General features: G+C 66.0%; 2 protein-coding genes across 11 annotated transcripts in view; one reads left to right on the top strand and one right to left on the bottom strand.

The window, feature by feature from the left end:
• Positions 1–4,896: 4,896 nt before the first annotated feature.
• On the top strand, positions 4,897–6,146 carry NKX6-2 (NK6 homeobox 2). The gene is made up of 3 exons (XM_047072765.1): positions 4,897–5,299; positions 5,405–5,577; positions 5,892–6,146. Exons 1-3 carry the CDS (start codon positions 4,897–4,899, stop codon positions 6,144–6,146), a joined length of 831 nt encoding a protein of 276 aa, XP_046928721.1.
• A 1,576-nt stretch (positions 6,147–7,722) lies between these two features.
• The window catches only part of INPP5A (inositol polyphosphate-5-phosphatase A), a 175,548-nt gene continuing 157,544 nt past the window's right edge, over positions 7,723–25,726 (bottom strand). For 4 of the 10 annotated variants that reach the window (XM_047073641.1, XM_047073646.1, XM_047073642.1 and 1 more), the window contains 4 exons: positions 22,705–22,778; positions 10,094–10,162; positions 9,247–9,333; positions 7,723–9,158 (listed from right to left, as the gene is read on the bottom strand). In XM_047073641.1, the coding sequence (XP_046929597.1) occupies positions 8,912–9,158; positions 9,247–9,333; positions 10,094–10,162; positions 22,705–22,778 (477 nt within the window). In that variant the 3' untranslated portion in view covers positions 7,723–8,911. Of the gene's footprint in view, positions 9,159–9,246; positions 9,334–10,093; positions 10,163–12,582; positions 12,695–22,704; positions 22,779–25,726 lie in introns of those variants that run through there. The other 6 variants (XM_047073643.1, XM_047073648.1, XM_047073644.1 and 3 more) reach the window with 4 other exon arrangements.

Here is a 25,726-nt window from a genome sequence, read left to right as displayed (position 1 = left end):
GGTGGCCACAGGTCTCCAGGAGAGCCAGGCGCATCTCAGAAGCAGGACCCCAAACAAAGCGGGGAGGCGGGCCTAAAGGCTCAGGTCTCTTGCAGGCGGGACCACCCCTCCTGGGCTCTGGGCTGAGCTGCCTCTCTGCAGGGAAGCTGTTTATTCAAGCTCTTTGCAGCCACCGGTGGGCTGGTGCCTGTGGGACGTCTCCATGGAGAGCGTGAGTCCCAAGGGAGGGACCCGGGAGGCGGAGGAGGCGGACCAGAGCCCAGAGCGCCTGCGCCGGGAGGGGCCATCCTGGCTGGAGAGGTCAGGTAGCCACAAGTGAGTCTTGGCGCTCTGGCCAAGGAGGTGGGAGGTGCCAATCTCTTGAGAGGCTTTCTCCAGAAGCTAATGATAGACACTGGCTGTGCATCAGCAGAGGTCGCGGGCACGCCTGTCTGTGGGCACCTGCAGCAGCCACGAGGGGCCTGTGGACATGTGTCTCCCAAGCAGAGATGACCCACAGTTGTGTGGCCGGGTCAGAAGAAGTCACAGCCTGCACAGAACCCATGTAGAGGGCACCCCCCCACACACACACACGCTTATTCTGGGAGACGGGTGTGTGTGCAAAGGTCCCCAGCAAGACAGCGACTCCAGCAGACCCAGGGCGGCGGGTGGAGCCGATCCGTGCAGGCTCCGGGGAAGGGAAGTGAAGGCTGCAGCCAGGCTGTTAGGGACACGAGGGTGACGCTCTACGGCCGTTACATTTACCAAATAAGTAACTTTCGAAGCAACAAAGGTGCTGGAGTCAGGGGAGAGGAGCTGGGGTGGCGGGAGGGGCAATGTGGGAGGGGCCTGGTGGGGGGGGTCCCCACGCTGGGGGAGGAGCTTCGGCACAGGAAGCAGAGGATCTGCGGAGGATGGGAGCATTCGTGCGGCTGGGGCCTGGTGCCTACTGAACCCCGGGGGAGCACAGAACCCCTCCCCCACCCCGCCAGGGGCTCTGGAACCCCCCCCCCCCCCCGCAGGTGGGGTCGGATGCTGGGCCATTCCATTCCATAGTATTTACTCAGCCCCGAGGCACCTGAGCGTGGAGTCTCCGCTGACCTGGGTGCTGACAAGGTGACGGGCTCAGAGATGACCGACCCCTCGGCGGGTGCTGCTACCCGGAGGGGGCTTGGTACTCACTGGGGAGCGGCCCAGGCCTTAGCGTGCAGGCCGCAGAGCAGAGCAGTGCAAGTGGGGGGAGGGGGGAAGGGGTGGGGAGGTGGAAGGGGTGGGACGGGGGCGGCCTCCTCTCCCAGCCCCTCCCACCTCAGGGCCTCCTCTGGCAAGGCTCCCGCACGCAGGGTGAGGCCACTAGAGGCTCGGGGAGCTCGGGGGCTCTGCGTGGGGCCCCAGGAGTGTTTGGTGAGGAGGGTGGGACTTGCTCCTGCCCCTCCTCCTGTGGCAAAGGTCGGCCTCCTCTGAGCGGCCCAACCGCGTGGGTCTGGGCTCCCGCACCTCTTCCCTCGCTCTGTGACCGGGACGCTGCAGGGGTTACATCCGGGCACCTCCGTGGTCTTCTTAGGCTCGCGGACCCCTGGGTTAGCTCAGCAACCCCTGAGTCGGACCCCCGTGAGGCCTCATCGTGCGAGGGTTTGAGGATCATGGGCGCAAAGCAAGGGCCCTTTGTAGGGGTGGCCCCCAGAGTGGCCATGGTCCCGGCGGGCCGCAGCTCAGCGACCACGACGAGCGGAACACAGACGGAGGACCGCTTCGTTGATAACGTCTCCGAGGACTCGATGGCTCCTGAATCCAAGCTCCATTCCTGGGCCCGCCTCCCCTCCCGCCTCCGCCCAAGGAGCCGGCTGCGAGGACCTGACCCCGGCCCGCCCTCCGCAGGGGCCCACCCTCCCGACCCGCCTCCCCCAGCGAGCCGGTCCGTCCGGCAGACACTCCCCAAGCCCCCTGTTAATCGTTCGTTACCCACCCGCACCGGCCAGTGCGCGAGGGGTCGTGGAGCGCGCTGCGTTCCCGGGCGCGCCTGGCACGTAGTAGGTGCCAAATAAATACGATCGAACGCATGAGGGTCTGTGCCAAGTAGCGCGCTCTGCGCTTCCCGACAACGTGTAAGTTCGCCCCGAAAAGCGCTCCTTTGTAGGACGTTTTCTTCAAGACCAGGAGATGGCATTCTCGAACCTCTCGGCTCAGGCGGCGGAGGTCCGCCCGAAGCTGGGAGCCCAGAGGCGCTGCTTCCCCGCAGGCCACCTTCGCCGGAGGAGGGGCTGCGCCAGGGGGCGCCGAACGGGGTGCGGGTGGGAGCCCCGGGGAGGGGGCGGCGGGGGCGCAGGCCAGAGACGGCGGGCGGGGAGGACGCCGAAGTCCACAGGCCTTCACCCGCGGGACCCGGGCACCGGGGGAGGGGGGCCCGAGGCGCGGCCTCCAGGAGGCTGGGGACCGTCCGGGGCGCGGCCGTGGGAACCCCGGAGCGCCGGGTAGACGCGCGGCCCTCGCCCCGCGCTCTGGTCCCGCACCGCGGCCACCGGCTCCCCGGGGAGACGCGCGCGCTGAGGCCAGAGGACACTCCAGCCGCAGCGCAGGGAGGGCGGGGCGACGTGGACAGACCCGGGGTCGCTGGGGCGCAGGACAGCGACTCGGCATCTGCTTCCTCCGCGGTGAAAGGCGGCCGGGAGGCTCTCGCCCAAAGCGCGGCGCCGGGAGCTTGGCGGGTCCTCCTGCCTCCGAGCCAGGGCCGCCCGCACCGTTCGGAAGGACTGCGCGCCCCTGTGGTCCCGCCGGGCGCGCCCCAGAGGCCCTTCTGGCCGCCACCGCCCACCGTCGGGTCCCGAAGAGCAAAGGGCGTGTCCGGAGGAGGGACGTGACCCCGCCCCGCGCAAGGCCCCGCCCACCTGCCCCGCCCACCCGGTCTCCTCCTCCCCCCCACCCCCCCCGGAGTCCCAGCCTGGGCGGCGGTGCCTCGGCCTCTGGGGCCCCATCCTGCGGGCAGAGTGCCCCCGCGGCCAGGCTCTCAGGGCGCACACGCGGCTGTTTGCCCCGGGGACGTGGGGTGTGTGGCAAGCGAGGCCGGGGAGGGTGTCCTGGGGGCCGGGCCCCGCTGGGGCAGGTCACCCGGATCGGGCGAGTGCAGCCCTGGCCCAGGAAGCGGGGAGGCAGGAACCCCCCGTGCGCCCGGGGCTGCGCCGCACACGGAGCTGAGGGCCCCGCACGTGCCGCAGCCTCTCCTGGGCAGCACGGCGCGCGCGCACGGGACGCAGGGGCGACCCCCAGCCCTCAGGCCCGCGCAGCCCAGCCGGCCAGTGGCTTTCCAGCCGCGATCTGGCGTAGGGACTCGCAGCGCCAAGACCTCGCCGCTAACGGCACAAAACGAAAATGGACCCCCGAAGGTCGCCGTGCGAGGGGACGCTGGGTCCCCGCACAGAGCCGGGAGGGTCGCCTCCACTCGCACCATCCAAACCCTGGCGGCCCGGGGGAAACGGGAAAGTCGTTGCTAACGGAACCGCACCAGGCCCGAGACAGGCGGTCCGTTCGCCCACGCTGGGGTCACGGCTCCCAGCCGGCAGCGAGTAACAGTAGCGGCCGCCACTTACGAATCAGTGTGACGCCGCCCAAGAGACTAGAGGCGACAACGGCCAGCGTCTTACTCAGCGCCTGCTCCTCGCAGGCGCGGAGTCCGCCGCGATCTCACTGAATCCCCCCAGCAGGGCCACGGGCGGGGGGCTTTTCGTAGCAGGGGGGACGGCTTGGGCCCCGCGTGTCCCGTGAAGGCGGCGCTTCTGCCCGCTGCGCCTCGGGAGCGCACACAGGTCAAGGCCCTGACCGTGGCCCACGCGCCCTGGGTTCGGGGCTCTGAGCCGGCCACGTCGCTCTTCTCCACGAGACAGCAGCGGCACGTGGGCTCGGTCGTGGGGTCCGGGTGGGAGTTCGAGGCCGAGGTGGCCTTCCGGGAAACGCGGGGCCGGGAGGCCCGAACCGTCCGCGGGCCCCAACCCTGCAGAGGGCAGTGCCGCGGGCTGGGAGGGGACAGGGAACTGCCCGCCTGGCAGCGCGCGAGGCCGGCCACCTCGCTTGGGGCCCCCGGCGGGTCTCGCCAACCGCGCCAGCAGAGCAGATTCGCGCTGGCCCCTCGGCGCGCGGGCTACGAGGTCCAGCGTCCTCCACCCGTCTGCGTCACAGGAAACGTCCCCCCCCCGCCCCGATTGTTCGCGGTGCTCCCCGAAACCTGAGCCCGGGCCGGCGCTCTGGCCGTGTCCCCACGACGGTGCCAACCGGCTCCCCGCGCCCGCACACCTGGGGGCTCTTCGCCGAATGGGACGCACAGAACGTGCCGAGCGGATCCTCAAATCTGCATTCTTTCGAGCGATAAAATATGTTCTCGTATTTTTTCCCGATTCCCCATTAAAACCTTTGCCTAACTAAACTCCCATCCAACGGGATTTATTTCGTCCCGGGGGAGATAAATCAGGGGGCAAATTTACAGCCGGGGAGGCACCTGCCGCGCTAATGGGCCCTTCATGGAGTGCGCGGCCGGCGGGGGCGCGCAGACGGGCGGGGCGCTGGCCAATGGCCGGGCCGCGGGCGCCCGCAGCCAATCAGCGCGCGCGCCGCTCGGGGGCCCCCGCGGTTATCAGCGCGTCCGGCCCGCGCGGCGCCGCTCCGATCGGCCCCGGAGCCGCCGCCGCCGTCGTCGTCGTCGTCGTCCCGCCGCTGCCCCGCCGACCCCGCGGCCGCCGCCCAGCCCCGCGCCGGAGCCGCCGCCCTCGCGCCTCCCCGGGCCGTCGGCGCCCGCGCTCCGAGCGCCCCGCTGCAGCCGGCGCCCCGGGCCGCGCGCGAACTTCCCGGGCCGGCGGGCGCGGGCGGCGGGCGGCGGCGGCGGCGGCGGCGGGGCCCGGATGGGCGCCCGGGCCGGCGGCGGCGGCGCCCATGGACGCTAACCGCCCGGGCGCGTTCGTGCTGAGCAGCGCGCCCCTGGCCGCGCTGCACAACATGGCCGAGATGAAGACGTCGCTGTTCCCGTACGCGCTGCAGGGCCCGGCCGGCTTCAAGGCGCCCGCGCTGGGCGGCCTGGGCGCGCAGCTGCCGCTCGGCACCCCTCACGGCATCAGCGACATCCTGGGGCGGCCGGTGGGCGCGGCGGGCGGCGGCCTCCTGGGCGGCCTGCCCCGTCTCAACGGGCTCGCGTCGTCGGCCGGCGTCTACTTCGGGCCCGCGGCCGTGGCGCGCGGCTACCCCAAGCCGCTGGCCGAGCTGCCGGGGCGCCCGCCCATCTTCTGGCCCGGCGTGGTGCAGGGCTCGCCCTGGAGGGACCCGCGCCTGGCCGGCCCGGGTAGGTGGCGCGCGCGCGCGCGCGCGCGCGCGGGGAGGCGGGGGTCGGGTTGCGGGGCGCGGGGCGGCCGGCCGAGCTCACCGCCGCCGCCAACCCGCTTTGCAGCCCAGGCCGGCGGGGTCCTGGACAAGGACGGCAAGAAGAAGCACTCGCGGCCCACCTTCTCGGGCCAGCAGATCTTCGCGCTGGAGAAGACCTTCGAGCAGACCAAGTACCTGGCGGGCCCGGAGCGCGCGCGCCTCGCCTACTCCCTGGGCATGACCGAGAGCCAGGTCAAGGTGAGCGGCCGGGAGCGGGGCGGCCTCCCGCGGGCCCGGCTGCGCGGAACGTGGTGGCGGCGGGAGGGGATCCCGGCGCCCGCGTCCGGCGAACGGCGCGCGACCGGCCGCCAGCCCCGCGACCCCCCCCCCGCCCCGTCCCCCCACCCCAGCCTCCCGCAGCCCCCCCCCCCCCCGCCCCGGGGGTGCCGCTGCCCCGCGGCCGGGCCGAGGAGCTGCCGCCCAGGGCCCTGCGCGTCTACGCGGGCGGCGGGGGTCTCCCCCGGGGACCGGCCTGACCGCCCCCCACCCCCACCCCCCGCTCCCCGCCGCAGGTGTGGTTCCAGAACCGCCGGACCAAGTGGCGCAAGCGGCACGCGGCGGAGATGGCGTCGGCCAAGAAGAAGCAGGACTCGGACGCCGAGAAGCTGAAGGTGGGCGGCTCAGACGCGGAGGACGACGACGAGTACAACCGGCCCCTGGACCCCAACTCGGACGACGAGAAGATCACGCGGCTGCTCAAGAAGCACAAACCCGCGAACTTGGCGCTGGTCAGCCCGTGCGGCGGCGGCGCGGGGGACGCCTTGTGAGCAAGCAGGGTCGGGGCGGGCCGGCGCCCCTCGCCGCCGCCCGCCCGCGTGTATATATATTTTTACAGAATAAGTTATAAGGCGGCCGCGCGTCCCGGGCGGAATCACTTTGTATAATCAATAAATTATTTAACACGTTCCCGGCGGAGCCGCGGCTCCCGAGGCTGCACCGCGTGTGTCTTCCTTCTCGGGAACTCCGTTCTCCGCACGCCCCCCCCACCCCCCCCACTTCCCCGCCCCGCGGGTCCCCCGGCCCAGGCTTCGTCCCCGCGGGGGCCGGGCTGGCGGCGGCGGCGGCGGGGGCGCGGTGCGGCCCCGGCCTCCCCGCCCCGCCGTGTCCCCGCGCCCGGGCGGCGGCAGCTCGCAGCAGCGAGGGGACCGCGAGGGCCCGGCCCCGCGACCCCTCGGCCGCCCCGGGAGAGCCGGAGGAAGGAGCCGCGACGCCAGCGAGCGCCCAGCGGAGCCGGACGGGGACGCGGACGGAGACGCGGCGCGCGCGGGGCGCGGGCGGCAGGTGTGCGCGCGGCGGCAGGTGCGGCGCCCCTCGGACCCGCGCCGCCACCTGCGCTCGCGAGCGGGCGCCGTCCCCGGGGCTGCGGGGCCGGCTCAGTGGCGGAGGTCTGCGGCAGGTGAGCGCCCCCGTCCCCACCCCGCGCGCGCGTCCTCCTCCTGGGAAAGCCGGGGGGGCGGGCGAGGGGCGAGGCCTACGCCGCCGCTGGGCCCCGCGGCTCGGGCCGACCGGTCAGGTCTGGTCTGGCACATCCGGGAACGCCTCCGCGGCTAAGCTTTCCGCCCCCGGAGCGCGCACTCGGCGCGCAGCCCACGAACACGTCGGGTTTTACACTCTGCACCGGGGCCCCTGCAGCCCCCGGCCCGTAGTCTTCAACCGGCAGAAGCTGCTGTTTGATCCAGACTCGGGCGCCGGAGAGCACTCAAAGCGACCCCGCACAGGGACAGCGACCCCGCACAGGGACAGCGAGGCCCGCGGACCAGGCGGCTTTGGGCCCCGAGGGCAGCGGCCCTGGTAGCGGGGGGCCGGCCCGGCCGGCCGCTATCGGGGCCGGAGCCGGGGCTCCACGTGGCTGCGTCCTACTGCTCATTGACTGTTGACTTTTAAGTTAAAAATTAAATACGAGTGATGACAGTACGACAACTGTTCTCCCGGAAGGCGTTTTTTAAAACGTGAGACAGAAACGTGAAAGGCCGAAGTCGGGCTCTGCCACAGGGGCCGCACCGTTTTACAAAAGACATTTCTTTTGAACCCCTGGCTGGTTTTCTCTTTAAAGGCGCGGTCTCGAAATCTGCCTCATTTCTGCGAGGCAGAAATGTTAAGTAAGAAAAGTTAAGAGCGGAGGAATTTCCAGTTTCCAACTTTCGCCGAACGCAGTGCGTTTTTATAATCTCCTTTTCAGAGGCCGAGGGGTAATTGCCATTAGCTACCACTGTCCACGGAAGGGTATTCCAGGATCTCCGCGGGGCCGGATCCCAAGGAACAGCCCACAAAGGCTCGCCCTCCGCTACTTAGCATTTCAAAGGAGGCGGGAGAGGGAAGGAAGAAACAAAGCGGACGCGGCACTGTTTTCACCAGGATCAATTTTATTGCTTAGGAACCGGGAGCGGTCGTTTCTAAAGGCCTCCACAGTGACCAACAACTGAAACCCCGTGAGACAGAACGGCGTGGGGCGGGACTGCCGTGTGGCGCGTGGACAGAGCAGAGGGGCCACAGCACTGACACAGACCCCCAACGCGCGCGGTCAAGGACAGATTCGGCGAGCGGACACCCGATCACTTGCAAGGGTAGTGATTCACCTGAAGACGAGCATCTGAGGCCTTCACACAGTCCAGGAATTCTGTAGTGTTCTAGAGCAAATCAATAAAACCCACGTTTGTGTTTCATCCACAGGCACTGCAGTGACCTTTAATGCCGTACTTCGTGCTAGGAGAGAACGTTTGCAGCAGGGCCATCACGTGGGTTGGTTGTAGCTGAGCAGCCGAGGGAACTTACGGTTAATGTTTTTTTATATACAGCCCATGTTAGAAGCAACTTCTACCTGAAGCAGACTAGATATTGTGGTTTTTCATTCCTCCCATGATATTATCGTTTTACGTAGGATACTTGGCACCATAGAACAGTAACAAAAGACAGACAAACAGGTTACAAAATTCTTAAAAGGTACACCCGAGCTAGCTACAAACTTCACATTCAGTCCTTAATGTTACACAGAAGAAAAGGCATAGGAGTAAGAATCTGCAAGTGTAGACGTGCTGTGGCCGACGTTCGTGCCCCGCCGGCCGCGCTCTCGGATGCGTCCGCGTGATCTACGCAAAACTGAGCCCCTAGACTCCACTTCCACCTGCTGATAGGACACTCTCGAGCATTCGTACTGGAAAGTGTATTTAGCATAAGTTTTGGTAAGGTTTATAAATTATTTTTAAAAAGTATATATTTATATATATTTATATATATAAAAATGGAAAGCAGCTGCAGTGTAATTCAAAAACCACGTAACACGGCAGTTAGAGTAAATAACACGGAAAGGGGGGGGGGCCGGAGCACAGCGGCCACGCTGCCTGAGGCGGCAAAGAGCCCGCGCCCGCCGCCCACCCCGGGCTCGCCTCCAGCTGGCAGGGGGGTGACGCCCGTGGGCTTTCTACGCCGGAGACGCTCTTCCCACGCTGACAATTGTTAAAAATTGAAACCCTGGAGCCTGAAATACAGACTCCCTCTGCTGTCTGTAGAGTTTTGGCAACAGGACGGTGACTTATTACAAAAACCCACTATTTCTACTAAATGTCACACGAACAGACAAGACAGTGAGGTATGTGAGGCTTTTCCGGAACGGTCCGGAGGCTGAAGCGAAGTGTGGGGCCGGCCGTCTAGCGGGTGGCGCTCGGGCGGGTTTGTCGATGCAGCTGTTAGGAGTACGGATTTCATGGACGCGACTTCCACTTGCTCCTCGCGCTACGGGGAGGTCTCGCGAAGGGCCCTCTGCTGTCGCTGCCATCGCTTCCCTGCCGCGGAATGTGTCATTTGTTAAAGGAACAAACACACCGGGAAAAGCTGAGAAAAGGTGAACTCGAGGGAAGGAGTCATATTTACCACACGTCACTGCACGACACAACACTTGTGCACATGGGCGTGAGGTTTACCTGCCCCGGGCGCGATGCGGAAGGCCAGGAACACGGGCTGCAGCGGAGAAGAGAGGGCGTCAGGACCCCGGCCGCGAGCTGACCCTGACCCCCGACCGCCCCAGCCGCGCCCCCTGGCTTGTGCGCTGGCACCAACGTGAGCCCAGTTGACCCAGAACCGGAGCCGGGCCGGGTGACCGGACGCCTGGGGCCACGCGCCTTCGTGTTTTGTCAAGCGGGTATCGCTTCTGGGTGGGGAGAAGCTCACCCGCAGACCGCTGGATAAACCCCAACTAGCACGGGGAAGGACCGGTGCCGGGGGTCACGGCCCGGAGGCCTTGCGGACAGGACCGAGCGCCAGTCTCTGATTTGGCTGAAGGTGGGACAGAGCCGGCACCGCCCTCGGTGAGCCTGCGGGGCCCTGGCGTGAGGGCCGTCCGCTTGTACCGAGGTGGCCCCTGCACGCAATTCCTCGTGCCCACAGAGCACTCACACTCCCCACCTGCACTGTGGACACGGCTCGGCACGAGAAGGCCACTACAGTAGTCCAAGTGCACGCTAGAAAAACGACCCTCAGAAATCATCGGCTGTAGACGGTATTTTTGTATAAATAGCAAAGTTCTGTATTTTGTTCTGCCTTCTTAATCCACCTGCCTGCCTGCCTGCCTTCTGGTATTTATTACAAGCAAATAAACAGACCAAACGTGGCCTGTGCCGTGGAGGCCGACCGAGGAGAAGCAGCGGCCCGGCCCTGCCCGCAGCCCGCCACCCGCCACCGTCCGCCGCTCGGGCCGCGCCCCGCACTAAAGGCACATCACCTTGTGGTCTCCCATGCAGACGTTGGGCCCGATGTGGTCGTAGGTGACAACCTTCTCCTCGCTCTCCGACTGGGGAAGCAAACAGAGAGAACCGTGTGGGAGGCAGGAACGGTGGGGCCTCCTTGGGGAGTGCCAGCTACCGCCCCCCCCCCCCAGCTCCCTGCATGCAGGTCTCTGGCCGGCCCCTCAGAGGGAGAAGCCGGCCAGCACGCAGAACGTTCTGGAAGCCCTGGGAGCCCCCGACCCTCCCTGCTCCTGGACGGGAGTCGGGCCGGGGGCCGCGGCACGTGCCCCTGCCAGAGCCCCTGCTCAACGGCAGTTAGTGCCGCCGTGAGCTTTTCTCCCGGGCTGCCCCCCGGCACTGGAGCAGCTTATCGGGCTCCGGATGCCCCGTGTACATCTGTTCTGACAGCCTGTTGTATTAACCCGGAACTCGGTTCACAGGACGCAGCCGCCACTGACCCCCCGCTGCTGCACGGGGCACTCTGCACACGTTAATTAAGCGCTGCGCGCGCCGGCTCCCCTCCCTCCTCGCCGGCTCTGCCACCCCGCGGCCGCCGGTATTTTGGGTGCGACCCTGAGGGTTGGCTGCCGGCCATCAGTCGGCTCCGACTGGGCCGGAATTTTACACCCGCAGCCGGAGCGTGTGAGACTATAAAGTTAAGACTGAATTATCTTTAATGCAGTAGGAGGCTTCAGGTCAGATGTACTTTCCAGCGTGGTCGCCTGCCAGAAAGGATGGACACCTAACCGGCACCGCGCGCGTGAGCACGCCCCATCCTTCACGGGGGCGGCGCGGCCTCGCGGAAGGAGGGGACATTCATCAAACGCGGCCCGGTAATTTACAACGGCAGCATAAAATTGTGGACTTCCAACCGCATAATCTCGAGACAGATAAACAAATTACAGCAACGCGATCATCCCCGCGGATCCCAGCCCGCGCCGCCAGCCCGCCACCTTTCGTGTTTTAGGGCCGGGGAAGCAGAACGGGACATGATGACGAGGTGGCGGAGCGTGGCATGATGGATGAGGCCGAGGGGCTGCTCGCGGTGCGCGTCTGCTCCCGCTGTAAGGCCCGCTGCCGCCGGGCAGCCCCCCGGGAGGGCCGGGGGGACGTCTGTTGGGGGGGGGGGACCCTCCCCTCCAGCTCCGGCCCCCTCCCCCCCCTTCCAGGGCTGAGGCATCAAAGCTCGGAGGAGACGTGAGAGAACACAGAAGAGCGGGAAGCCCCTTCCACGGAGCCACGTCGAGCCCGGGCGGCGCACCAGAGATAACTGCAAACGCGGTTTCCTTGGTAGTGGCTGTTTTCCCTGGTAGACGGCTTGTCCCTTGTCTGTCCCCGAGGCCCCGGGGGCCCCATGCTGGCTGCGGCCCCGTGCCCAGCTCACCCCACGCGCTCAGGGCCGGCAGGTATGCGATGCCGTGGGCCTCCGCGCGACCGCACACGGCCGTCTCCCGAGCGCCAGAGGGCGGGCACCGCTGCGTCCACGGCGGGCGCCGGGCAGGCCCCGGGACTGTGCGCTTGTGGCCCACGTCCCCTGCAGCGTCAGCCAGGAAGGCCAGTGGGGGAGGGGCCCCGGGGGCCAGGGGGCCATAGGCGGGTGCGGGCCTTGCACACCGCCCGGGGTAGGACTGCCGAGGCCCCGCCACGGCAGGCTTGCCGCAGACCCATCGAAGCCCCTGCCTCTAGCCCAGTCCCCCAGCCGGCTTCCTCTCCACGGGCCCAGGCCGCTCTGGGCTCGGGGAAGAACGTGGAGAGCTGGGCCCTCGAGGAAAAGGGCAGCGGGGGCCCACGGGGTAGGGGGCACTGGGGAGGCGTGTGGTGGGGCGGCACGTGGGGGGCTCTGCCCTCCTGGCCGTGACCCCTGTTGGCCCAGCGCGCTCCGCGTCCCCGGGGGAGGACCCAGGGCCCAGCCGAGCGGTCCCGGGGACGGCCCCCACCTAAGATGTGCCCCCGTCTGCTCTGAACACTGGGCACTGGACCACGGCACGCCCACCTCACCCCAGGGTGATGCTTCTTCACTACCGGGTGGACAAAACCAGTGTAGGCCTGGATCCTTCTGAAAACACTCTTTTTGTATTGGAATGTGGACACGGAAGATTCTGGAAAGTCAGGAGGCCACAGGAAGCCCAAACGTCCCAACACCCAGTGCGGTGTGCCACCTCCTGAATGTCGCCCGTCCGTCTTCACCCTATCGAGCCCAGATGTGAACCAGGCTCGTGATTCACAACTCAGGAAAATAACGGCGGACGTCTCCACCACACTTTCCAGCCTACGCGCTCTCTCGTGGACCAGAGCACATCTAGTTCCCCGGGATACAATCGACCGCGATGATTTTTAAAGCGCTGACGACCACGTGTGCCCGTCTCGGGTTCAGAAAGGTACGGGATGTCGCAGAGGCCCCTGAGGCCTGAGCGCTGGGTCTGACGCCAGGACTCGTCCCGGGTCTCCCCTGCGTGGCTGGTCCCGGGGAGGCTCTGGCACTCACCTTCAGAATCAGCTCCCTGGCGGACGGAGACATGAGGACGCGGTCGCACCACGCGGGGCACCGCGTGTTCATGTACTGTCTGCCCTGGCCGGAGTCCTCGCTGTACGGGTAGCTGGGGGGACACAAAGGCACCCGGTCAGCCGCCGGCTCCGGCCCCTCCTCCCACCGTCCTCCGCGTCCCCCGGGGAGGGCCCTGTGGGCTGCCCATGCACGTGGGATGGCCAGCGCTATGCAGGGAAGGAATGCACGGTCAGAAGTTTCCAGAACACAAGGCCAAACTTGCAATTTCAGTCCTCACTGGAATCTTGGCTGTAATGGGATCTTGGGACAAGCCTTTCCTTTACAGAAATGGAATCCCCTGTTCACCTGTGGTTTTGGCTCCGTACGTGGCCTAGGGTACACGGAAGACCTACACAGGGAAAACCACGCCCCCGCCCCACGTCCCACCGGGAGACGTGCCCCCTTCCCCACCTGCACCCCAGAGGCCAGCAGCCGTCTCCTCGCCGCAGTGGGACCCCCGCCAGACGCCCGTCATGCCTCGGGAAGCCGGGGCCCGACGCGGCACACACGCTGCCCCCACACCTGCTCCAGCACGGCACCGCGTCTCCAAGGGTGCCCGGGCCACAGGGTCACCGCCGTGGTCGCGCAAGGGTCTGTGCCCGGTTCTCCCCTTCCCACCCACTGACCTGGCTCAGCCCCCAGGGACGGAGCCGCCACCGCTGACCCACCCGCAGGCAGGCGACACGCCCGCGGGCGGCAAACAGCGGGGTGCCGCCAGCTGACACGCGCGGTCATCCTGGGGACGCCCGGCTGCGGCCCCTCACGTCCTTCTGCTGCCTCCTGCATCCAGAACCCTCCGGGGCAGTCCTGCCCGCGGGCCCCGTGCAGCCGCCCCGGTGCCCCTACAGTGGCCAGCCCACCCCCAGCGGGCGTCCTGTCCGGGAAGGACTGAATCATCGGTGGACAGACTGGCTGTGCTGTGTGGGTGCCTTCGGCGTGGGCTGTCCGCATGGCCTTCAGGAGGGTCTCAGACCCTCCCTCGTGGAACAGTTGTTCAGGTGAATCCCAAACCACCCGCGGCTTCTTCTCCTGTTGCTTTGAGCTCCGAGAGCGGGACGCGGGTGGCCTTCTGGGCTGCTCCCGAGGTGGCCCCTGGTCTTTGGAGGACCCTGGCCCCTCTCCCTCTGCTCCGTGGCCTCCAGACCCGAGTCAGGCCTGTACCTTGACCATCAGGCTTCTGGACGTGTGCCTGCCCTGAGCCAGTGGCTCCCGGCCACACGGGGCCCCCCACCCTCGGGCCACAGAGGGGCCTCGGGCCCCAGCCCCTCAGGGAATTACCGCTTCCCTCAATTAAGGACTCAAAGCGGCAAATGCAGTTAAAACCTACACGACGGAGAGAGGACCAGCCACTCCTGTGTCCTCCTTGTCACAACGTCCTCGTGAAGAACCCAGACGCCAGCTGCCCCCCAGCCTCCTCGGCAGGACAAGCGTGGACGAGTGTGCTCCTGGCTGGGCCGGGGCCACGGACGAGCGACATCGCCTGGCACACGCCAGCCCGCCTGGGTGCCGGGGGGGGGGCTCGCCGAGGCCGGGTGGCGGGCTCTGTCCGGGAACACGCCCAAATGGAGAGCCAGTGGCTGGGGCGGTGGCGCCTGTGGGCAGGGGCCGGGCCGTCCGAGCCACCGGCCGCCCCCGGCAGCCCTCCTGGGCGGGCTCTGCCACCAGCGTTCCGCCCGACAGCTGGGTGTTGGCACGGTTCCTGCCCACTTCTTTTTCTTTGACTGTAGCTTTGTTTCTTTCCTTCTCTTTTCCAGGAGTTTCAGTAACAGCTGGTATTTTTGAAACCAAATGTTTGGGGGACGCCCTTATCCGCTTGGGGCTGGTGCGCTGCACTGGCCGTGACGGGCGCGCGTCTGCACCTTTTCTTCCGGTGACGCGCTGGGGGGTCTGCGATCGCTCACACGGCGGGGCCGACTTGGCAGGCAGGGGTCCCAGGAGGGGCTTCTGTCCCCGCAGCCTCCCTGAGGGTGCACCCCCGCCCCTCCACCCCCACGGTGTGTGGAACGTACCGGAACGTGCCAGTCTGGCTGCGGTGCACCTCCCGTTTCCTCCTGAGCCTGGCGTCCCCACCCGCGGCTGGCCCCGCGGATTCGGCCGGCGGACACAGCCGGGCTTTGTGCCCTCCCGGCCGTGTTGTCCGGCTCGGGGCCCGCGGCGGCTCCACCCGCCCGCCCAGCCGCGGCAAAGGGGCCGCTACCCACATCCTGAGGGAAGGAGCTCGAGGGGCAGGGAGGGAGGGAGGCCGAGTCCTCGAGGACAGGTGGACGATTGTTAGCTCTACCACACGCCGCCAACAGATACGCGGCTCTGCCTCTCCGTGGGGGCGAGGGCAGGGCGCCGGTCCTGGTCCCCACCCTGCCACGGTTTGCTTTTAGATAAGTGTGTGCACACGGCCGGCACCGAATCAGTCACTGTCGGCTCTGGAGGTGCTCAGGCCGCGGACAGGCGGCATCGGGCCAGGAGCCCTGCGCTCCGTCCACCGTCTGGGCAGCGCGTCAGGCAGCGGAGGAAGGACCTGACCCCCCCCGGGCCCCGCCCCCCCCCCCCCCGGCCCCGTCTGGACCAGCACCGGCACTGCTCCGGCTTGCTGCCCCTGGTCCCAGGAGTGGCTGGGCCCCCTCTCAGGGGTCAGGGGCCACAGGGTACGGCCCCTGGGCTGTGGGGAGGAGGGCAGTGCCCCCAAGAGCAGGACACCTCTTGGGACCAGCCTCTTTCTCCTTTGCACTCCCCTATAGTCACATTGGACTCTGGTGGCCGGGTCCTGCCCGAGCACGGTGGGGTCGGGCCCGGGGCTCCCCTTTGGGCGCATGCGTTTTAGGGCCGAGGTGCGACGTCCCAGCGCTGCCGTGTGAGTCGTGACCACCCGTCAGGTCCCACCGTGCACAGGCACCCCGCTGGCAGATTTGTGTCCTGGCACAAACCCGGGCCTGCGGTGCAAACACTGGGCCTGGGCCCTGGGGTGTGTCCACGTGTGTGGGCGCTGTGCGCAGCCCTAGACGGGACCCGAAGACCATCGGGGGTCTGCGAAGGGGTTTCCTGTAGCGTCGGTGGCATCGGGCGTAGCTGAGGATCCAGGGTCATGTCTGAGCCTGTGAAATTCATCCAGCTTCCGTCCGGACTTTGTCTCGGCATTTAAGCCGGGCCACCACAGCCACCGGCTGCCCTCACGGCTGTCCCCACCCCGGACCTTTGCCCTGGCCAGCGGGCTTGCTCTAGTCCAGCAACTCGGCATGTTGTCCTCTGGAAACTCGGGGCAGATCCGTGTCGACCCCGACCCCCAGCTCAGTGGCAGCATGTTCCCGGACAGAGCCCGCCACCCGGCCTCGGCGAGCCCCCCCCCCCCCCCGGCACCCAGGCGGGCTGGCGTGTGCCAGGCAATGTCGCTCGTCCGTGGCCCCGGCCCAGCCAGGAGCACACTCGTCCACGCTTGTCCTGCCGAGGAGGCTGGGGGGCAGCTGGCGTCTGGGTTCTTCACGAGGACGTTGTGACACGGAGGACACAGGAGTGGCTGGTCCTGTCTCCGTCGTGTAGGTTTTAACTGCATTTGCCGCTTTGAGTCCTTAATCGAGGGAAGCGGTAATTCCCTGAGGGGCTGGGGCCCGAGGCCCCTCTGTGGCCCAAGGGTGGGGGGCCCCGTGCGGCCGGGAGCCGCTGGCTCAGGGCAGGCACACGTCCAGAAGCCTGATGGTCAAGGTACAGGCCTGACTCGGGTCTGGAGGCCATGGTGCCTGCCGGTGCCCACCCCGCACATCTCCGTGGACCACATCCAACCTGGGCCCAGAGACCCGCTGGACAGACGGGCGTCCTGGCTCCTTCCCAGCCGCCAGGCCTGGCAGATGGCACCTCCTCCTCCTAACTGCACAACGTCACACAGATCGCTACGGATGAGAATCTACAGGTGGTTAAACTTTAAATCTGGCCTGGGAAGAAGTCTGAAAAGAGCATCTTTATCCTTAATTTAAAATTAAATGCATCCGTTAAGCTAGACAACCCCTCCGCTGGCCTGAAGCGGTGAGTTTAGCTCTGTTACATACGTTTCTTTTTTCTTTTTTTTTTAAAGCTACAATTTGATCTTATTCTGTAACTAATTCCTTCAGGAGAAACCTCTCCTTCCGGCCGTGGGGAGTTGGCCTCCGGGAAGGTATGGTCGTGTTTCTTCCCACTGCTTCCTCCGAAAAAGTAAATCACTTTGCAGACGTCTCAGGGGCAGACCCAGGTCACGTTTTCCTGTTCTCTCAATCAGCTTTATGTTAAAGTGTCACCCGCACTGGGAAGGGCCCACACGTCCCCACGCGTCCCCCCGCACGACCCCTCATCTGGGGGGAGCCCTGCCGGCCCTCCGGCCACTGCCTGCAAAGTCACGGGTCGTGACCCCAGCAACGCCAACTAGTCACGTCTCCGGGTCCTGCACCACGCCTGGCGTCCGGCCCCACGCGCGCCACGATTGGAGATTTGTGTGCAGAGAGCGGTCTGGAGCCAGTCGCTGTCGTGCGGAGCTTTGCTTCAGTAGCAAGCATCCATCCCGCCACCGGTGGGCACTTGGGCTACTCCTGGTTCTGGCTTGTCCTTAGGGGGTGGCGTGTGGGCCCCGGGGGTCCCCGAGACCCTTCGGGGAGCGTCTGTAAGGTAAAACCGCCTTCACGATCGCCCTAAGGTGCCATCCGGCCTTCTCATGGTGCTGATGTTGCGCTGACGGGCGGGTGGCGTTCCTCAGTGTGGCTTCTGTGCAGCGGCCCCACGCCGAGAACCATGCGTGGTTACTCTACCGGCTCTCCAGACCGCGAGGCGGGATGTTTCGAGACGCGGCGGGAAGAGATGGGACAGACAGGTTTCTGCCACGTGGCTGTTTCAGATCATTGTCATGGAACGGCTTTTTTTTTTTTTTTTTTTTTTTTGCTAGAAAGGCAGAAAGACTGTTGCCACTCAGACATGGGCATCAGACAGGAGTTTTCTCAAGAGGCCACGAAACGAGCCATTTTTCCTCTCCAGGAAAACACCCGAGAGAATTTTTGCCAGTGAGAAAATTCAAGCTTTCAAGCAGAACCCAGGAGTTTGGAGAACGGGTATCGGCCCCACGTGCCTGGCAGTGTGCCACGGTACACAGTGCTCTGCTCCGTGGCCCTGAGGCCACGCGGCAAGGGACACGCCGTCTCACACCTGCCAACATCTGGGACGTCTGCACAACGTGGCACCCCAGGGGCTCCGAAGGACCAACCTGTGACGTCCCCAGTCGCGCACGTGGGCGGCCCCCTCCCACGGCAAAGAGCCGGTGGCTCACGGATGTGGTTTCAGCTCCACTCTACTGTCGGAAGGATGTTTATAGACCCGCGGACGCACCGTCCGGCAGGATGGGACTTCGTCGGGCTGGGCGCTGCCCCGGGCCTGGTGGGGGTGGCGGGCGCCATCGCACAGCCCGGGGCGGGGCTGGAGGGCCCCCGCGGTCCCTCTGCCTGCTCCCCCCCCCTCCGCCAACCCCGGGGTGAGCGGCACACTGCCTGTCGACCACCGCCCACGGCCGGTCACTGCTGTGGTGGCCCCAGGGAAGGTGCTACGTGAGCTGTGCCTTTGGTGGAGAAGGACTGGAGAGTCTGTAAACCTCTGAATATCAGCACCTTTTCCAGCAAAGCGACGGCATTAAGTTCCAATCCGTTAGGACTGAAGTTGTGTTAGTCCGTGGAGAACGCTAACAAGCATCTTCGTGAAGAACCCCTCTCTCTCTCGTCGCGAGGCCCAGCTGCCGATGAGACGCCTGCGGGGCTCGCGGGTGCACGGCCAAGCTGGCGCTCCGCGCCGCCACCCGCCCGCCACCCGGGGCCCTGGGGAGCCACCCCCGGAGCACGTCCTGCTCGGCACGGCGCTGCGGGAGGGCCAGAAACCGCGTGACCCGCGCGCCGGGCACTCACCGCTTGGATAAAGGGCAGAGAGTACAGATACATTCTGGAAACCAGCCAGAGGCCACGGATGTTCAGGGTTTGCGCTCACGCACTGGCACGGGCACATGCCCTCAGATGCCGCCACGGTTCCCTGGTTCTGACGGGCCGAAGCACACACGGGCCTCCCTGAGACCAACGACCTGACAGCCCCGGCTGCCCAGGCCCAGTCTTCACAGCCTTCCAGAAAGTACCGAGAGCAATAGCGAGTCCTGGCGAATACCCGAGAGCCGGGCGGGGGGATGAGAACACACGGCCTCGGAGACACAGGCAGTGCTTTGTCCGGACCTCCCGGCCGACCCGGAGCAGCCTGGGAAGTGAAAAGCGATGTTCACAAACGATACGTGTGTCGGGTAAAACCCTCCGGGCTGTGGAAAGGAACTGGTGTGGCACTTTGCGGTCAGTGAGGGGTCTCGTGTACAAGCCTTCCCTGCCCAGGCCGCGAGGACAAAGGCAGAAGGTGGGGACCCTTTCCCTTCTGGGAACATCTTCACGGGACCCGGCCAACATCTGCAAACAGAAACCTCTGTCGGAGGGAACGAGCGTGGGGAACCCGAGCTGGGCATCCTTCGGTCCAGAACCCGTGTGCCGCGCTTCCCGAGGGGACCGGCCTCCACCAGAGCCCCCTCCCAGCAGGACGGCCGCCCTGTGGGTGGGGAGTGGCAGCTGGGGGGGGGGTGCCTCGAGCTCACCCCCCACCTCCAGGCACCCCGGCACTGGAGAACGACAGCCCCCACTGAGACGGGGGCCCCGTGGTCCAGCCTCAGACCCCGTGCTGGGGACGGAGTTCCTGCCTCCTTCCCCACAGGGTGATGTCGTGTCCCTGGTCGGACGGTGCCGGGAGTGTGGGACAAGAAGGAGCTGGACGAGAGGGCGGGACGCCTCAGGCCTCCAATCTTCCGGAAGGCTCTGGCCCCGGAACAGGTGCTTCTGCGTTCAGGACTCAGCCAGCAGCGCTGCCTCTCCCCAGGCGGGGACAGGACAGCCGTGTCACCGAGCTCCTTCCTGCAGGCAGCACTCTGGGGCCTTCTCACCCTCTGCTCCAAGAGGGGACAAAGGACCGTATGCGAGGAAACCACTCCGGGTCAGAAGCCCCCAACCGCTTCCAGCCGCGAGACTGCTCCATGCTTGTGGCTGTTCACAGTCCAGACACGCACACCCGCACCCAGGAGACAGCTCACACCCCCACGCTCCCCGCCCGGGCAATGCACACTCTGTGCATATGCATCTTGCACGTGAACACGCGCCCATGTACACTCATGCGCACACGATGTACAAGAACACACCCTGCCTCATGCACACCCGCCCCCTCGGACGTGCACACGCCACATACAGGCCCCTGGGTACACGCACCCGTGCACATGTGCACACCCAGCTCACACCCAACACCCACCTATACAAGACACACGCACACACCCAGACACACATCCCTAAACCCATACGTGCGCACATACGAGCACGCGTGTGTACGAACCCCAGATCCACCCTCCGTGTACATACACTGCCCCCCATGCACACATCCACGCGTTTGTGGATGCTACGCGCATGCACAGTAACCTACATTCTGCACACACACTCCCGTACCTACACACGTGCACACACGCGCGCTCTTACCTAAGTAACGCCCACCTGCACGCACACAACCTTCTGTTCACACCCCCACGTGTGCATGTCTGTGCCCGCTGCAGCCCACGCGGGCAATCGCCCATACACGGCTGCGCGTGAGCTCACACCCCACCGTGTGCACACACCCACCTGCACGCGGGCATGCACGCACACGCAGCATGCCTGAGACCACTTATCGTACAGGAGAGTCAGAATTCACCTGGCAGACATCAAACCTTACAGCCACCGTCCCCGACCACTGCCCATTCTCTCCCCAGACTTTACGGGGGCTCATGCCCTCCCCACATGGTACAGCAGCTCCAAACCCCACACGGGGAACCCTGGTCACGCACATGGTTTCAAAAATAGAGAGGAGCTAAAGGAGGAGGGGCCGTGTGTCTTGGGCAGTGGGGGAGGGGGGCAACGTGGCACGTGACCCAGGCAGGGGGGAGGGGGATGACCCCGGGATCGGGGGAGGGGTGGACGATGGGGCAGCGGGGGGAGGGCGCCCTGGGCAGCATGGGGACCGGCCTTAGGAGCACTGGGTCGGTCTGTGCCAGAGCAGGTGCGGGGACTGCGCTCAGATCACAAGGGTTTCAGACCCGGAGCTGGGCTCTGGCGTTCCAGAGCTGCCGATCTCTTTAGGAAAACCCTTTCACCTCTCTTGTCCCACATGCCCATCTTGGGACACCACTGTGTTACTTCCTAATTAAAGGAAATGGACCTGTAATCGATCACTTAATAACTTAATCGACCAGCCAAGCAGCCCCTGCGCCTGTGAAGCCAGCACTGGTAGGACATCAGGTGTCCCCTCCTTTGTCACAGCTCCTGTCTCTAGCCAGAGCGAGCTCTCCGCCCCTAAGGGCCCAGGGGGCCCCGCAGGCCGCCCTGGAGGGCCCAGGACACCACCTGCAGTGAGTGCCTTCTCAGGCATGTTCACAGGTGCCGGGCTGGGGCAGGGACGCCTCCGGGCCGTCCTCCTCCCACACGTCATGGACCTTGCCGAGGGCAGGGTGAACCCGTCCCGTGTGCACAGCCGCCCCTCCCCAGGCCCTGGTGAACAACGACCAGCACCCACGGGCGGCTCTCTGAAGTTCCTCCCCCGTGGCACGAGATCACCCCCTTCTCCTGTCCAGGGGCGACAGAGGCCCCCGATGAGCGGGCTGCCGGGCGGTGGCCGCTTTCTGGGGGAGGCCTGTGCCCGCCCTGCCAGGAGCCGCCGCCCAGGACCCCACTGTCCTATGTGGCCACGTGAGGGCTGATGTCCTTCCAAAGTCTCGCCGTGTCTGGGAGGTGGCCAGGCGGGCATCTCTGCTGCTCCCCACCAGGGCACTGGCCACGAGGCCCTGTGAGCTCTGCACTCGGGAGAAACTCGAGAAGCAGACGCCAGCTCTAGGTGGCCGTGTCCACAAGGCCGTGGCCTCTGCCCCAGCTGCCCCCAGGCCTCCTCCCTCCTCGCCAGCTCAACAAAGCCTGGAGAGAGACCCCGGAGGTTGTTCAAACAGGGGGCACTCAGGGGGCCTGGCCTACCACACCCGGGACGAGGCAGCGTGACAAACCCTAAGAATCTTGTCAGGTCTCAGGTGCATCTGGAAGGACATCTGACCGCACGTCGCTATACCCGTGAGGGGTCGGGGCCGTGAGGAGACGTGCTTGGTCAGCACCCACCTGGGAACTGCCGGGGCACCGACCAGGACCCAGTCCCTGCCTCTCTGGTCCCCTGGAACTCCCGCCGTGGCCATCTCGGCTGGAGCCTGGGCCCCGAGGTCAGAGGAGCACCTGCCCGTGCCCTCGAGCCGCAGGAAGTCACTCGTCCAGTGGTCTGTGGGGCCCCCTTCCGGCCTCCACACGTGTGACTGAACTATGGCTCGGGGAAGGGAGGCCCCTCGCAGACGCACGAAGGGCTGTCTGGTTTTCGAGCTCATTCTGGGAGCAGAGCTGTTAGGTCTGGTGATACTCCCCCTGCACCCCCCACCCCCCATTACAAACTTTCCGGAACGTGCCCGGGATCTAAAAGCAGAGAGAGGGAGGGGAGGAGTCTGGGGACAGGGTCTCCATGTCTTGAGGGTACCCTCCCCCCGGGATGCCTGGCCCACCCTCTGCTGGCCTCTCTTTGCCCCACGCCCTCTGAGAGCCTGGGTGCCTGTGTGGGCCGTGCCCCTCACGAGGGGATGGGGTGTCGTCGCTGTAGACCGCGAGATTCCGTAAACATCGGAGTAAAACCCAGCGAAAGCTTCTCCGCCCGAGAAAGAGAAAAACAGCCAAAAACTCACCCAACACACGACGTTGTGGAAAACCCTGATGCTCCCAGAAAGACCCAGAACCCAGAGCAGCTGCTGGGGGCCCCCAGTGTGCCAGTCTGAGAAGGCAATATTTTGCGTACTTAAAAACATCTTTTGTTAAGGGAAGCTAGCGGAAGCTACGGAAGCTACCAAGCTCTTCTTGTCCTCAGCTGGCTGCTGGCTTCGGGCCGTGGAAGGGCAGGGAGAAGGGTTACCCGCTCGTCCGGCAAGCGGGTGCTCCTTACCTGGGAGGGAACGAGATGTCCAGTTCATACAGTCTGTCCTTAAAAACAGACAGCTCTTTGTCAAATTCTAAGAGCTAAAGAAAAGAAACAGAAAAACATAAGGTCACTTTGCTGTGCCGCACCGGCGGGGGGTGGGGGTGGGGGTCGGTCCGCTGCAGGAGCCACGGAACCCGCGGGAAACACGCCTGGCGGACCAACTGGACCTGTGCGGGGAGCCCTGCCGACAGCCGCCCACTGGTGTCCCCGGAGAGGCCACGGGTGCCCAGGAGGCCCTTCTCAAAACCACGAGGGGCAGCAGACAGCACAGCCACCGGCCACGGCGGCGGCCCGCAGGGCGGACACAGTTCTTTGTTTTGCCCGAGCTAAGTCACGGAGCAAGCCACGTGGACCTCGCACGGGAGTGTGATTAAAAATGGCCACAGGGCGCCGGGGTGGCGTAGCCGGTTAAGCGTCCGACTCGATTCCAGCTCAGGTCACGATCTCACGATTCCCACGACTGAGCTCCGTGTCGGGTTCTGTGCGGACGGTGCGGAGCCTGCTTGGAATTCTCTCTCTCTTTCTCTCTCTCTCTCTCTCCCCCTCTCTCTGCCCCTCCCCTGCTCACTCTGTCTCTCTCAAGATAAATAAACGTTAAAAAAAATGTTTGTTAAAAAAGAACGGCCGAGTCGGCACACCGGGGGGACCCCAAGAGCACACGTGGGTTCCTGCTTGCGGAGGACAGAGTCCTGCCCCGCGGACCCCTCGGAACCAAAGCCCGCCCTCCCCCGGGGAGGCAGGGGTGCCACCGGCGGCCCGGCCACGCTGGCTGTGCCAAGGCTGCACTGCCCACAGCTTCCGGACGTGCGCGTAAGTCGCGTCCCCACGCAGCCCGGCCCCCGCCTGAGCACCCGCGCCCGGTGCTCTCCTCGCGTGGGCCAGAGGGCGACACCCGGACGGAGCTGTCGTGGGGCTGTGGGGTGGGAGGGTATCCAGTCCCCTTGCACACACGCTTGACCGCACCTCACACACGTTCCTGCTGAAGCCTGCACGCTCACAGACACCAGCCTCAGACCCCGCCTGGGGAGGCTCGGATGCCGGGGGTCGGGGGCCCGGATCCCCCGGGAGCCACTCGCGAGCCCACATCCGCCGAGCAGACCCTGCTCAGCGAGGCCCCAACGGGCATGGGGCTGAGGGCCCCCGGGGGGAGGGGAGGCACAGGGAGGCGGGCGGAGGACCACGGGGGGAGGGGAAGCTTGTGGGAGGGCACGGGGGCTTGGCTTCCAGGGCACCACATGGCCTTGCTGCCCCCACATCAGGGGGAAACTCTAGCTCCTCTTCCAGAGTGGGCTCCAGGCCAAGCCGCTTCCGGAAAGTTCCTGAGTCGGGTTCTCAGTGGAGCCGGGGATAGAGGAAGTCTTCAGGGAGAGAGAGACACTCCCTGGGGCCTGGACATGGCCTGCACCTACACACACGTTTACACGTACGTCGGTGCTGGTAGACACACTCGTATTTACACACGCACACTCACACGACTACAGTGTGTGGCTCCCGTAGGTCACCCTGGCGCTTGAATTCTTGGCCTTCCCGGGTCGGAGGCAGGCCCCGCGTGCGGGGGGCACGGGGGCGCTCAGGGTGACTGCTGGCTTCACGCAGGTCCCGTGTGCAAGGGAGAGGAGCCAGCTTACCCGAGGCCGCGAGCCGGGGTTCCGGAAAGGACCCGTGCGTCTGGAGAAGTTTGGCCACGGCTGACGGGCGGTTCAAGGAGACGTCGACGGCACGTTCCTTTCCACACGGTGACTCTTTTCAGCCGCAGAGCCAGCCAACCTGCTGGTCCCCCCAACCCAGCTGACTCTTAGAGAAACGCAGCATGGCAGACAGAGATGCCGCGAGACCCTCCCTGTCCCCGGTGGCCACGCCCTGGACGGCCGTGGCCCGCGAACCCTGCGCACGCACGTGTCCACAAAGAACAGCTCGCGTCGGGGGACACTGGCGTTCCCGCGCCTTCCTCCCGCCGCGGGTTCCCGACTCCGCCCGGCGCGAGTCCCTGGGCTTCTCCGGCCACGGGCCCTCGCTGCTCCTCTGGGGTCAGGGTGCCGCTGCCCGGCGCCAGCGTCCCTCTCGAGGGTGACCCGCCGTGCTCCTCGGTAGCTCCGCATCTTGTCTCTTCCCGTCTGGCGTCCCGCTGTTTCTCGTGGACACATCCTCCTCCTGAGGACTCACCTCCCGCGGTTCCAACCTCCGCTCGCCAAACGCGGCCTCCCACGGCCTCACGCCGCGTTCTGCCCCACCCCCACCTGTGCTGCCCCGGTCGCAGGTGCCGCGCCTCCTTGCGCCCTCGGGCTGTGTCGCCACGAATTCGCCGGCGGGGACTTCACTGGTAACACTGCCACGAGTTCTGTGTAGTTTTTAATCTGCTGCTTCTTTCAGAGTGTGTTTGTTTGCTTCGGATTCCTTCAAGGGTTCAATCCTATTAAATACTCTTATTTTGTGATTTCTATCAGTTATTTAAACGTCTGGTGTTCTCCGAGGTGCACCCGCCCCCCCGCCCGGCTTGTGTCTCTGGACCGCAAGCTCGCCTTCCGTGGACCTTCACCTGGGGGGGGCAGTAAACGTGGCGCCCGCCCTCCATCAGACAGCCGTGCGCGTCGAAGAATCGGAGGCGAGGGGCCAGGCGCTCAGACGCAAATACTCAGAACGTTCGGTCGTGAGCTGCAAGACGTTGCTCACGCTCTGGAGGGCACTCAGGGATGGCCCGGTGTCTCCCGGGCCCAACCCCACCGCTAGGACGCGGGCAGTGACCGCGCCCGATGGCCCGGTGCTCACGGCGGCCGCAGTCTCTTCCAGAGCCTCGGTCACGTCCGGTGCTCCCTCCCTCCAGGTGACAGCGGCGATGTCTCCCGTGCTCCCCGTGTGGCGCCACGTCTGGACTCTCTCGCACCGGTCCGCCTCCGTCCCCAACAGCCCGCGAGCCCCACGGGGGCATCTGTGGGTTCTGGACCCAGAACACAGCCCGGCTCCAAACGGCGCCCAGTTAGTAGCCCCA

This window comes from Lynx rufus, unplaced genomic scaffold (assembly GCF_022079265.1).
Source record: "Lynx rufus isolate CCGP_SWC_20201006 ecotype Redwood Valley unplaced genomic scaffold, mLynRuf1.p SCAF_11, whole genome shotgun sequence".
NCBI lineage: Eukaryota > Metazoa > Chordata > Mammalia > Carnivora > Felidae > Lynx > Lynx rufus.
Note: the sequence above shows the minus strand (reverse complement) of the source record. Positions and strands in the feature narration are given on the sequence as shown.